This window comes from Dromiciops gliroides, chromosome 1, assembly GCF_019393635.1.
Source record: "Dromiciops gliroides isolate mDroGli1 chromosome 1, mDroGli1.pri, whole genome shotgun sequence".
Taxonomy (NCBI): domain Eukaryota; kingdom Metazoa; phylum Chordata; class Mammalia; order Microbiotheria; family Microbiotheriidae; genus Dromiciops; species Dromiciops gliroides.
Genome location: NC_057861.1, coordinates 656,164,417 through 656,179,203, shown reverse-complemented (window position 1 = coordinate 656,179,203; position 14,787 = coordinate 656,164,417). Strand labels below are relative to the sequence as shown.

The following is a 14,787-nucleotide window of genomic DNA, read 5'->3' as shown; positions in this document are numbered from 1 at the left end:
GATAACAGAAGGATAGTTTAAGTGTTCCAGTGGTACTTACAAAATGTTAAAAGACCTCAGGGCAGAATTTGGGATGACCGGGCACATTTTCTATGATGAATTTATAGGTGGATTATGGGATCATAGGATAAGGTGTGGCAAGATTGTGATCTGTACTTGATGGAGAGAATATCTGCAATGATGGGATTATGTTCTCTATGAAAGTATCTTACTCATACAGGTACCATTTGTGAAATAACCTGGGAGTTAGAAAAGGAGCCACAATCCACCATGTGCTTTGTTCCACCATTTCCCCCACATTAGCCAAGCAATTTTGAATACGTTTCCTAGCCTTCACAAAAATGGCTGCCAAGATTCCTATTCTGACATATTTATTGGCGCCATTTATGAGTGAATATGCTTTTATAACACAAGCCAGAGAAGCTCTATCACCATTTTATAACATATAATTACAAAGATGAAAGAAGTATGCCCATATTCATAGACACGCACGCACTGTAGAATTATATGGCAATTTAATGATGTTTAGCAAGCCAGATCTTTCTACTTAACTGTGAAAAACTAGATTTCATTCTCAGATAGTTAACCACAAACTACTTTTCATTCTCTGAAGTGGCTTGCTAAAGAGAGAACTAACAAATATGTTGCTATTTTAAATTAAGAATTTCATCATTTGCTCTTTATACATGTGCACTGTTTAGTTATCTTAAAAGTAAAGTCAATGGAAAATGTTGAGCTGCTCAAACTCTTCAAGTCTTAATATATGAAAATGTATTTGATATGTTAGAAATTGCACATCAAGATGGACAGAAGGGATACCCATCATTTGAAAGGTAGTGATATAATTTATTTCCACAAATAGTATTTTTATTGTCATTCTACATATTCCCAGCAAGGAAAATAAAAACTAAAGAGGGACTTGAGTTTAGGTAGAGGCCTGTGCCTCTCCATTAAAAAACAAACAAAAGAAGGGGTAGCTAGGTGGCGCAGTGGATAAAGTACTGGCTCTGGATTCAGGAGGACATGAGTTCAAATTTGACCTCAGACACTTGACACTTACTAGCTGTGTGACCCTGGGCAAGTAACTTAACCCTCATTGGCCCACAAAAACAAACAAACAAAAAACTACTACCAATAGCCAACGAAGCTTCATTTCATAGATAAGCAACAGCCTTTTCTTTTCTGTGAGTAACCATTTGTTATAACTAATTACTGCCATTCTCTTCAAATATTTCTTTTTTTAAACACTAATTTAGAACTCATAATGACATTCACTTTTGCCCAAGACACCATAGCTTGTGGAAAGGAATAAAAATTTAATTGACTGACAATGTAGAGATAAATAAATCTAAAAAGCAATTTTTAAAATTAAATTGAATGTGTTGGGTTCTTTTAAAGAAGAGTTTTCAATAAGGAGAACTTTTATCTCATGTCTGGTAAATGAGTTTTAAAATTATATATGTATAAATAAAAATAAATATGAAGTCATATATAAAGTATATCTATGTAATGTTCTGGGAAAATGAGTTGGTGTATACATGGGAAGGTCCTATGACCGCTGACTGCCAGATTCTGAAAGACTCAAAAAGTAATGTTGCTGACAGATTCATCAACATAAAATCCTTTCAGGACAAAGGATTCTGCAAGAGCATCATAATGGACTGACCTATCAAAACTAGCAAGGAGTGAGGGGTGGTGGGAGGAAAAGGCGTGTTCCTTCTAGATCTTATTGTCTGTGTTTAACTTCAGCATGGAAGAAAGGATGATGCCCTGCTTTATCTATTGGCAGCAACTGCTGCCTTCTCACCCTTATAGCTCAAATCTCTGTCCTTCTTTGTTCTGGTAACAATAAATAGTACATAATTTCTATAAAGGATAAAAAGCTGATTGAGATTATTTCTCCTGTAACCCTCCCCCTGTTCTTTATTCTGCTTTATGTATGGAAATGTTTGACTGTTATTACGTTTAGAATTCAAATTTTTTTTAAAAAAATTGAGATACATGTGAGATTTTTATAAACTTAAAATGAAGTATTTGCAATCTCTAGTAAAAAAAATGCTTTCTTTCTGTGCATACCCTTTGACCCAGCAATACCACTATTAGGTCTTTTCCCCAAAGAGATAATAAAAAAGGGAAAAGAACCCACATGTACAAAAATATTTATAGCTGCTCTTTTTGTGGTGGCAAGGAATTAGAAATTGAGGGGTTGCCCATCAATTGGGGAATGGCTGAACAAGTTGTGGTATATGAATGTAATGGAATTTTACTGTGCTGTAAGAAACAATGAGCAGGCAGATTTCAGAGAAACCTGGAAGGACTTGTATGAACTGGTGATGAGTGAGATGAGCAGAACCAGGAGAACATTGTGCACAGTATCATCAACATTATGTGTTGATCAACCATGATAGATTTGGTTGTTCTCAGCAATACAAAGGTACAAGATAGTTCCAAAGGACTGATGATGGAAAATGCTATTCAAATACAGAAAAAAAAAGAACTGTGGAATATGGACGCAGATTGAACCATATTATTTCTTTTGTTTTTGGTGCTGTTGTTTTTCTTTTTTGAGGTTTTTCATTTTTTTCTCTGATTCTTCTTTCACAGCAAGACTAATGCAGAAATATGTTTAATGTGATTGTACATATATAACCTATATCAGATTACTAGATGTCTTGGCAGGGGGGAGGGAGGGGAGGGAGGGAGAAATTTGAAACTAGAAATCTTATAAAAACAAAATTTGAAAACTATTTCTACATGTAACTGGAAAATAAAATACTTTTATAATAAAATGCTTTCTTCACAGTTATCTTGATTGAGATCTTGACATTTTGATCATGTTGGGCTCTATCTCTATTTGTAGTTTAATTAATAAAGGTCAATTTAATGGATTCCAAAACTTCATTTGTAATACATGCATACACATAAACAGTCTGTTCAGTGCAGCTTTAAATCAGTAAACACAGTTAGTGGGAGACATGGCCACTTAAGACATTTAAAAAAAATTCCAAGGAGATCAAAACAGCTCTAGAACAAGGAAGCAATTGACAGCTTCAAAATGGGCCACCTGTCATCTTACCTTTGGGTTTATAGCAAGGAGTGGGTATGATGCATTCTTCTTTTATGTGTGGCTTTGTTTTAGGGCTGCAACCACCTGTATGCATTCCTCGATGATCAATACACAGGACAACACGGTATCTGAGCCCCTGTCCACATGTCACAGTACACTAGAAAGGGATGGAGGAAGAGAGAAAAGGGGAGGGGGGAAAGGGGAAGGGGAAAAAGGGGAGGGGGAGAGGGAGAGGAAGAGGGAGAGGGAAAGGAAGAAGAGGAGAGGAGAGGGGAGAAGAGGGCAGAGAGGGAAGGAGGAATAAAGAAGTGGGGAGAAAGGGAGAGAGAGTAAAACCTTATTTAAATAGAATTGAATCCCCCCCCCCCACTAAATACTGCAAATACTGGCAGAATGCTATTGTTGTTTTTTATCTTTCCCCTCCCCTCCAAGGTTATCACCTGTCTTGTATCTCATCTCTTTTAGCCCATTGGGGCAAGATGTCATCCATCTCTCAGCTCTTCATAGTGCCTAGCATGGGATCTTAAATATAGTAGGTGCTTAATAAATATTTTTAAGTAGAATTGTATTGCATGATATCAGTTATAAAACATCTGTCCATTTTGTTAGAGAAAGGGTTGACAATTTAATCACACCCAGTCTCTGATTCTCTACTACTACAAGCCTAGAAGCCAATCTGGTAAAGATATGGGCAAATACTAATAAAATCCAATTTTACACAGGGAAATGTTGGATGAGCTCACTTGCTCACTCTCTCTCTCTCTCTCTTTCTCTCTCACTCTCTCTTTCTATCTATCTAGATCTCTCTCTATATATAGATGGATAGATATATCTATATCTATATATCTATAGATTTATATATATATGTATGTATGTATATATATATATATATATATGTATATATATATATGGGCCAAAGTATAAAGTCAAATGATCTAGCCTGAAATTCTGTTTGCTTCCATTCTACTAGACAGGACCATTCTTGATTGACTTAATTGTGCTACTTTGTGTTTTATTGCTGTCATAGGGTCATAGATATAGACCTTGGAGGCCATCTAGTCCAACCCTTGTATTTTACAGATGAGGAAAATGAGGCTCAGATTGGATAAGTGACTTTTCCAGTGTCATATCAATGGTACGCAATGGAGCCATGATTTAAACCTATTTCCTCCAACTCCAGAATGAGTGCTATTTCCACTAGGCTAGTCTCAGATTATTAGTAACAAACAAATTATTTCCTTTTCAATTTCTCTTGGACTTGTGTTAATACTTCAGCTTAATTTGGCCAACAAGATAGGACCCTGACTTTAGCTTTTCCATAAATAACTACATTTAGGTTTTCCTTAAAAACCTATATTCTCTTTGGCTTATATTAGTCAACATTCAGTAAGCATCTACTTGAGTGGAAAATACCATATTTGGTATCATGAAATTGCAACCAAAAATGTAGTTTCCTGCCTGTTTTTTAATTGTATTCCTGAGTTTTTCTTTACAGGTTATTTTGTGATCTGCAGCTATATAAAGCTCTCTCTCCTTACTTTCACTGGTTTTCTTCAAGACTACTCAAGCACCATCCTCTGCAGGAGACTTTTACTAGCTTCTCCAGCTACTCTAAGATTACCTCATGCATCATGCTTGGTAAATTATCTCTTTATGGATATATTGTTTTCCTCATTAGAATGTGAGCTCCAGGGGCGTGGCGCAGTGAATAAAGCACCGGCCCTGGATTCAGGAGTACCTGAGTTCAAATCCGGCCTCAGACACTTGACACTTACTAGCTGTGTGACCCTGGGCAAGTCACTTAAGCCCCGTTGCCCTTATAAACAAACAAACAAACAAACAAACAAAAAACCATAGAATGTGAGCTCCTTGTGGGTAGGGACTGTTTTCTTTATTTGTAATCTCAGTCCTCAGCACAGTGCCTAGTATTTCATAAGTGATTAATGAATGCTTGTTGATGAATGTCTAAATCACAGAAAATACTGGTCCTGCCTTTCCCTGTGATTGATTTATGTCACAGCACAGGCAGTTTCAGTGATGGTGTTGAAAGAAAGAGCTGGTGAAGAAATCTTTCGGTCAGAGCCCAGGAGTCAGGATATGCACTGCTTCTACCTCTGCAACTGGATTGACATACATGTATGGGAGCAGACCCAAAGTGAATAAGAACAAACCAACAATGTCTATCATCTATGATCAAAAATCTACAGTACATAGCTCCACGATAAGTCGAAACAGACGTGAACTGTGGTTGATCGACTTGATCTCCGGGTTTATAGATCATCTGTTTTCACAGACCCAGAATCTAAATGTTAGCCCTCAAGTTTACATATAACCTGTGTGTCATGGAGCTCAGCATGATGTCACGGAAAGAGTGCTAGACTAGTCATTAGTAGGGTTTAAGTTCTAATACTGACTAAGTTGTATGGCCTTGATCAAGTCACTGAAACTCTTATTGGTCCATTTCCTCATCTGCAAAATGAAAGGGTCAGGCTGGGTAATCTCCAAGGTCCTGGTGAGTTTCAAGATCTTATGTTTTTCTGATAGCTAGTTTGATGGCCACTGGCATTGCTTAGAGGAACATTGAATTGTTTCTTGATCACACGAGATGGCTTTGGAGCAGGAGCAGGGAAACATAAAATTGGCAAATGATTCAGCTTTTTTCTCAACATACAAACATACTAAGCTGGAGGATGGTGACCCTCATTCCCCCAGTCACCATCCCCTGCCATGGCAGCAGGTTTGTAGAACACTAGGTAAAACTCAACCAAAATGGACAGTGATGGACAAAGTAGGTTTGCCAGGCAGGGTGCTGATGAAAAGACTGAAGAATGGACTTACTCTCCTAACCACACAAAGAAAGAAGGCACAGTTACCGGAGACCACTCTTGTGCCAGCCATTTAGGACAGTCAAAAATGTTGCAGGGCTGAACAATAGGCATCTTAGGAGTGTACATGCATTTCCATTCTTCCACTGAACTGACATGCCCTTGGATGTCTTCTTCTACACAGGAAACTGTCCGACTCTGGATACCACCTCCACAAGAGGAGGAACAGGCTGTCCATGGTGTACTTTCCCACCTATATAAGAAGAAGGCAAGAGTTGTTAAGGGGATCCCTAACAACTTAATCCTTTTAGAACTTCCTCCCTCCCCCAACCAAATTTTCCTTTGGTTAGTAAAGTTCCAAGAGACCTGGGCCATAAGAGCCAAAAACCTATCTGTCCCCTGAAGTCTGATGAGTAAATTCAACTAGCAAAGGTCTGTGTACCCACCCCACTCTACTCACAAAGAAACTAACTAGGAAAGAAAAAAAGAGATCCCTGGCTCTTTCACACCATCTTTGCGGGCTGGTATGAAACATGTCAAGAGGCAGGCTCCACCATCCTCACTGGAACCCAGTTCATGAGCATAAAAGTATACAAAGCATGCCAGTGAAGGGGAGGGATTAATGTCATTGCTAAAGCCAGTGACCCAAGTTAATATTCATTAAAAATTTCCAAAATAGAACTACATTGACCCCAAAATAGACACTGCCATCTGATTTATATAAAACTTGAGTTTGGCTTATGACCAATGATAGGTTGGGTTTTTTTTTAGTATTTATTCCTTTATAAAGAGATCTTATTTTAAGGATGTGGTCTAAATTTGGACCAATATGGTAGACTGTACCTGGGTTGACATTTTTATTATAACCTGGTGCTTTGTTTATTTACATTATGATTGCTTTTCTTCATTAGTGGCTCTGAGACGATCAAAATGTCCAAGTAGAATATTCCCTTATCTTACTCATATAACTAGCCTTAGAAATAAAAGAATAGTCACAAGCATGCAATTTAGCTCTTTGCCAAGCTCATTACTATTCTAGTATTCTAATAGCCCCAATGACTACAGAAGCTTTTAACTATGCAGACACATACCTAGATTAAGAGCAAACAGAGGAAGACCATCATTATATGTTAATTCCTTGGTTATTGATAGATGTTAGCTGATTTATGACTTTAGTTTTGATAAGTGCATAGGAAGCATTGGGACTAGGTTTGGTTCCAGTTGGACAAATTGGCTTGTTTGCTTTCTGGGCCGCTATAATTTTCAACATAGGGATGTGAAGGTTAGGCTCAATGAGATAGAAAGTAACATTGTCCAATATTACTTCTAAGAGAATTTGATTAACTTGTGCATTGGAGAATACTGTGAAGGAAAGGGGAAACTTTGCCTAAATTTTCCAAAAGTCATTCTTTTCTCCTTCTCTCAGACGAGCTTCAGAAAATACAGAATTGCTGAAGGAAGGAACCACAAAGTCAAATGATTACATACGTATTTGTTTGTGTGTAGTGCTCTGGTGGTTGGGAGACTGGCAAAGAACTTAAGTTTCTATTATGTTTATGAGAGAATGACATTTGGCTAGAAGAAAAAGATGAAATGTCAAGAAGTTAATGTATTTGACTTAGAAAAGTCAAGGATACTACACAAATAGAAATAGAGCTTGGAAACATTTATTTCAATGTTTCATACAATCTCGTTTATAGATAGTATGTCATACTCAAGATAACAAGCTTGATTATATTTTTGCACAAAGGGAAAAAATGTATATTTCCCCAGTTACATAGAGGATAGGCCCTCCTCCACTTTCTCTGCACTACTCAACTCCAGGCAACAATCACTATTCCTACTGCCAGCAGCTGGGACATACTGCCAAATACAATATTTTCCTTTGCACACTTCCCCAGGAGGTACATAAGAAAGTATCGTAATGAGGAGAGCAGCGCTGCAGTTTAGCCCCTAGGAGAATTGCTTGCTGGTCCCTTCCAGAGAAGCAAAGCATCTCTGTGGAGAATTGCTCCATATCAGGAGAGACCAATTTAGATATCATTCTTCCTTGGAATGATATCACTACAGAGTGCATTTGTCTGTTGGATAACCAAAAACTGGTCAGACATATAGTCTAGAAAAGTGGGTTGAATACATGTATGCATGTATATACTCATACTTGACTCAATGCTACAATGATATAGGAATCAGCTTTTTAATATACTGGGTGTCCCAAACATTTTAGTACATTTTAAGCTTTAGTAAGCTTACACCTGATATATTCAATTTGGGGGGATCATTAGGATGCTACTTGCCTAAATAAAACCCTACTTCTCCTCAAATGTACTTATAAAAATCGGAAATATACTGTACTCCTTTCTCAACCTCAGGGCACAGTGTTCTGAACACAGTAGTGTTTAGTAAATGTTTGCTGACGGCTCTGGCCCATTCTATGTCAAATGTCAGAGAGAAGCTTCTGAAGTTGGTTTTATGTTAATACTCCCAATAATGTATGGCGTGATTACAACAAAAGAAACTTGTTCTATGTCTGCAAAATGGATATGTATGAGTTTCCCATTAAGAGTAACAGATTTATTGTCAATCCTGCAGTGATATATGGGTAGTTGCCTTTCAAAGAAGACAGCCTAACAACTATACAACTGAAGTTGTGAATATTCACCCAGGGTTGCTGAAAACATTACTAGAAAAAAGGAGGGGGTTAGAGCATTAACAAGTATTTAATAAAACACTGTCAAAATATAACTGGCCTCAGAATTTATAATGTGCTAAATATTTGAATTTTATTTCTTAAAGGGGTGGGATATAGTGGACAGAAAACTGGCCTTGAAGCCAGGAAGATCTGAATTCAAGTCATGCCTTTTATGCACACTGGCTGTGCAATCCTGAGCAAACCACATAAGCTCACAGGTTTCTAGGCAGAAATCTGATATTATCAATTTCAGAGGAGGTTCTGGACTGCACTGGATATATCAATAAACTCACTGGCCTAGTCTCTATCTCTATCTTAGAATCATAAATGATATTTTATATAAGAACTCAAAAGTCTTAACTGGGATGTGGAAATATTTTATGTAATTAATTGCAAATTCACATCAAGCATCACAACATACTCTTAGACCTTACATATGTGCATATCTCTATATATGTGACAGCTAATTATTGAAGTGAGACTAATGTTCAGAGTAAGGGAAGAACAATTCGAAAGTAAGTGTGGTTTACTATTATATGCCCTCTTGATTCACAAATTATTCATCTGTTTAAGGTCTTTTGCCTTGGTCAAAGGTATTACCATGTTAAAATTTTAATTATTTTAGATTTTTCTTGTGAAATTGAAACATATATGTCTAAAATATATAACTTTTGTTCACTGAGGAGATGTATGTCCATATTGACCACTGGTCTTGGTAATTGATACATAAACTGTAATAAATATATATATAGCCAATATTTCTCTGTCATATTAGAGACATAGTTTTTTGTACACATAAAATAATAGAACTAATTTCTACATGTTGCAAATAAAACTAATCACCATATCTTATATTTATAATACACATATATTTGGGGGAATCCTCTAATTCTTTACATATTAAATTATATAAAATGGGTATTAATTATTCTAGAAAAAACTTAACCCACAGAGTACATGTATTTTTAATACTAGGGCAGCCATTACAACAAACACATGGTGTTTTAAGATTTAAAGGTAGAAGGGATCATCTTGTTGTTTGTCCTTTGTTTTTGAAGGGGACCAATTTTAGAGATAACTTGGTCCAATGCTTTAATTTTACACGTGAGGAAATTGAGACCCAGAGAAATTAAATGAGTTATGTCAAAGGTCATACAGGTGGCAGAGCTGAGATAATACAGAAGTATTTCCCCAACCCTGACACAAAATTCAGACTAAATTTTAAATTTAGATGGGTACACTATTGTTATTGTATTGTAATCTGTAATTTAAAGAGCTATATCAATGTGAACCTAGTATGTTATTGTTAGTGGTAGGAACTTACACCAAATGAAACACTAGTGTAGTTCAGAGACTACTCTACCTTAGTTCCTATTTGCTAGTTCTAGAAAATATTCAAGTTTGGTCTTATTTCAAAGTACTTCACTGGATTTCACTCTCTGGCTCCCAACAACAACAACAAAACAAAAGCAAAAATAAGCCTACAACATTGGTAATAAAAATAAGCCTACAACATCAGGGTTCCATTTCATTTGATTTTAAGCAAATTAGAGTAATTTGTTCTGACTGTGGGTTCACAGTTTGGATTTGGGCCAATTCTTTCATTATGCATAGTATAGATGACACAATGGCTATGTTAATTGCCAAGCCAATCAAATAAGCATTTTATTAGGTATTTTCTATGTTCAAGATACTGTGCTAGCAACTCGGTATAGGAAAGCAGAGTGGAAAATAGTCCCTTCCCTTATGCAGTTTAAATTTTACTGACTATAGACTACAACTATAGTGGTCAGGGCATCCCAGATTTAACCTCACAAAGGGAAAGGAGACTGATGGAATAAAGCACAAAACTAATATCTGTATGGTGACTTCAAGTCAAATGACATAAGTACAAATTCCAAAGTCTCGAAAATTGTGAGACTTCCACCTACTTCTGTTGTGACAACACATTTATTCAATGGATTTGGTGCCCTCCTCTACCCCACTTTATTATGAATGGAGTTATAAAGAGAACAATCATTTTAGAATCCTCCCACTGTACTTTTTCATTATTTTTACAGCTTGTAAAAATATTATACCTTTAAAATGTGAAGTAGCATTTACATGGGATTTTAACGCTATTTTAAAAAGCCCGAATGGCTGTTCTGAATAACGAGGATGTGAAAGAAACTGTGGTGACTGGTTTTCTTTCCTAATTGCTAATTTCTTCTAAAATGAAAATGATTTTAGAAATTCATATGCATACTAATGCAACATCTGGAATTTCACATTCATGGCTCTACAATGATACTTGTGGTAGTGTTTGTTTGACATTTTGGAGGAGTACTTTAATGACTGGGGTCCTATTGCAGGGGAAACAGAGAAGAGGACAAAGAAAAGTCTAGAAAGATTGAATATAAACCCACACAGTGTATCTAATCAGACTGAATTACTGTGTCAGCTTCAGTGTAATGCTAACCTATCTTTACATGGTTTTTTAAAATGATAAGGTTAGAGTCTGGGTATGCCAATATTATTCAATGGGAAATCTCAGAAGGGAGAGGGAAATACAGCATCTACCATTTTATTTTTACAGGAAAAACAGAGTCACTATGCAAAAAATGTTAGAACACCAGATAACTAATTCTAGTATCAGGATTGTTGATTTACATACCGAGGAAGGGGATGGTAGAGGTCATAGGGCATGATCTGCTTGTAGCCGTCACTGTTAGGAACAATAATGCCAACCCTCTGAGTAGAAGGTACACACAATAAAATAAACACTAAATGATTACATTATACAACATTTTTTACATAATTGCAAAACAACATTAATAACATGTTCTACTAATTCAGTTAAGACTTTGAAAACAATACTAAGAATAGTTTTGTATTTTTATGGCTAGAATATGTTTAAGAAGGGGCAAGGAATTATTTGGAAAAGAATTGTTTCATGAGTCTAATTTTCTGATTCAAGAAGGAAATTCCATGGGAAAGGGATATAACAACCAAACATTCACCTCCTTGTTAAATATGATACAATAAACTTTAATACTTTTCTTTAATCCAAATAAATTTTATGTTATATTGGGCCATTGTCATCATCAACATCATCATAAGGGCCTTCTCTAGGTACTCATCATAATCACATGATTATAACCTTTGGTTACGCTACAGAATTCTCCAAGATTTTAAGTTGTAAAGAAGGAGCTAACCTGCATTGATAGAGATCGTTTCCTCATCCAGGAATTCCCTAAACTGATGAAAACAAAGGCCCACAACATATCTCCTGTGTGTGATATGCCTTTGAAAATTGTTTTTCCTTTTCCTGGTAGGGCAGTAAATGTATTGGCCCCTGACAATTTTATAGCAAATGGTCCTTGGGAAGTACTAAATAACGATCATCAAAGGTAAGTTTCCTGTTAGACGAAGGTAGAATGACTGGAACATGTATAATTATAGTTGCTTTGATATCACACTAGGGGTTCTTAAGGCTTTGAAGTTGACAAAAGAACAAGAAGCAAAACCTGTTAGTGTAACAAAGATGTTAGGCCACCCTTAAATGAAATTCAAGATTCTGCTATGTTCATAATGGTTATCAGTAGAACATTTTTAGAAATCCTGCTTCCAAGACTATATTAATCATTAATTTAACACAAATTCAATGAAACTCTCTAATTTTCTAAGAATGACCCCTTGTTGAAGATCAGTTACTAGACTTGAGTTCATTACTCATTGTTGGCAAGGAAGGGAGATGCAAAAGGCAATGGGATGCTGGAGTAATGTGGGTCATCTCTTTTCTCTTCACTGACAAATACCACTTGTGCATTATAGGAATGGATGCTTGGGCTCTAGACCTATTTATTTTGCTTCCAGAAAATAATAAGGATACCCTTGATAATATTCAAGAGCAAAATGTTCTATTCTCCAGATACAAAACTCTGGCCTTGTCACCATTCACCATCCAGTAGATCCTGTTTAGGTGGCTGACCCAGAGAAAGAGGGTGATATGAGTTGGCTTTCATGGGTTAGGATAAAAAATAGCACTGACTGGACAATGGAATGAATGAGATACAAAGAAGAAGAAAAGGGCCCAGGTAGTTTTTGACAAAGTTTCAAAAGGCAGAATGGTACAAGTAAGAAATTTCACCTATTTGCTTAAAGAAAGACTGTGATAAAGTATGAAAATGAATGATTCATGGAAGGAAAGCACTAGGGAGGGTACTCAGCTTCTGGGTCCATCATTATATTAAGGCAGAGCCATTGTGGTTCAACCTAATTTGGTCAGGTTCCTCATGGCTCATTAAAACTGCTGTGTAAGAATATTCTGGATCCTGGAAGGGTGGGAATAGATTAAATGTTACAATTATATTTTCTTTATACAACTAAAAATTTTGTAGAGGAACTTGCTTATTTCTTTCCTTCCTTCCTTTTTAATTTAGAGGTCACTTCATCCTCACTTAGGGACTACTTTGCTGAGCTCTTTCAGGTATTATTTATACCTAGTGATATAAACAACTTTCTTTTTTTCTCTTCAGTTTTAAAAGAACTTCTGTTTGCTTCCATACCAAAAAAAAAAAAAAAAAGGTTTTTTCCCCATTATATTTAACATTCCAGCTGTTAACTTACTGGAGGTTTTAAATAAATATATATTGACTTTGGAGATTATACTCCAATGTCATCTGGGATTTTAATTTTTATTGATATGTAGTTTTAAGGTCCCAAATGTACACCAAGGCATTTTTTGATTACAAAATATTTATGGTATTTGTTTAACAAATTTTTATATTAGACTAAACTTTTATAGACCTCTAACAACTGATTATGTATTGATTAATTTTTCTAATGGAACAACATTAATGGAAGCAGTCTGGAGGGGTAGGAAGGAATTAGAAGACAGTTTTCAGAACTCAAGATGCTTGGCTTTGCTTTGGAAGGATTTGGAATTTCTGTTTTTATTTAAAATAGTAGCTTTAAATTTGGAACCAGCAAAATTGTAGTACTGTTTGTCTTTTCATGGAATGGGTCATGGTGAAGACTCTTAAGATGACTATATGCCACCTGTGAAAACAGAAGATGTCCAAACAATAGCACTCTGTCCAATACTGTTTATGCATACATGTTAGTGTGGACTCCAATCTCCTTTGGGATTAATGTTATGCCCCTTTTATTTTAGGTCACACTTATTATAGTAAACTACAGCTTATGGTAAACTTAATTTATTGTTGTTTATCATTCAGAATTTCTTTGTTTCTTTGCCCTAAGACAAGAGTATGTTCTGAAGAAGGATGATAAAGATATCATCCTGAACTAGTAGGAATTTTTTCTTACTCATTTAAACTACATTTCTGTGTATGTGTGAATTGACACTATTATAGCTTATACCTCTAGGATCTCTTTTAAAGGAATATTTATATACATATATACACACATGTGTGTATGTATATATACACATGCATATATATGTATATTTAGAGAATATACACAAGTATATACACATGTGTATGTATGTTTATGTGTATATTCACACTGAAAAATAGCGCTGATTATGGGAGATGTTCATGTTATTACACAAGCCATATTTGATCAAAACAAAAAAGAAAGCATGGTCTGTATTTGGAACAATATATCGTATAGTAGGGAGTGGTATGTAAAGAGAGAGGAGTGAGAAGATAGATGACAATGTATGGAATGGGAGAAAAAAGGAACAATGACAGGTAGGATTTAAATTTTTTTTCTCTGTCTTAACTACTCTGTTCTCAAGCCATTGTCATCCATATGAAGAGAAAGGAGTTGAGAGAGAGAGAGAGAGAAAGGAAGTATAAGGTGCTGTTCTGGGATCTGGGGTAGATATTTAGCTATTCAAAAAAGTAGTGGGGTGGTATCCCACTTCATCTTTTCTAAAGTCAAGCATCTAGAGGGAGAAATTGAAACTGAGAATCAATGAGCACATGTGGTTGGTGTGAGAGAAACTTTTCAAGGGTCTCTAGTAGGTTCAGCATTCCCGGAAGGTCTACTGTGCCAGGAACACTGACTATGCACCACCTCAGAGCAATACTCTGGCTTTGGGAAACCATCCCCAACCCAGCTCATTCTTCTGAGATAGCTACTTTTTTTTAATTGTACATGTACAGGAATCCTGGCGCAACCAAATCCATGGGTGCCTGAAGTTATTGTTGTTGTTGTCATGGACTGTTGCTATGGGAACTATATTTTCTAGAGGT

General features: G+C 36.0%; 1 protein-coding gene across 2 annotated transcripts in view; it reads right to left on the bottom strand.

Annotated features, from left to right (window-relative positions):
- The window catches only part of ADAMTSL1 (ADAMTS like 1), a 1,070,304-nt gene that overhangs the window by 197,130 nt on the left and 858,387 nt on the right, over positions 1–14,787 (bottom strand). For both annotated transcript variants that reach the window (XM_043978110.1, XM_043978111.1), the window contains 3 exons: positions 11,238–11,288; positions 5,941–6,145; positions 3,077–3,224 (listed from right to left, as the gene is read on the bottom strand). In XM_043978110.1, the coding sequence (XP_043834045.1) occupies positions 3,077–3,224; positions 5,941–6,145; positions 11,238–11,288 (404 nt within the window). The remainder of the gene's footprint in view (positions 1–3,076; positions 3,225–5,940; positions 6,146–11,237; positions 11,289–14,787) is intronic.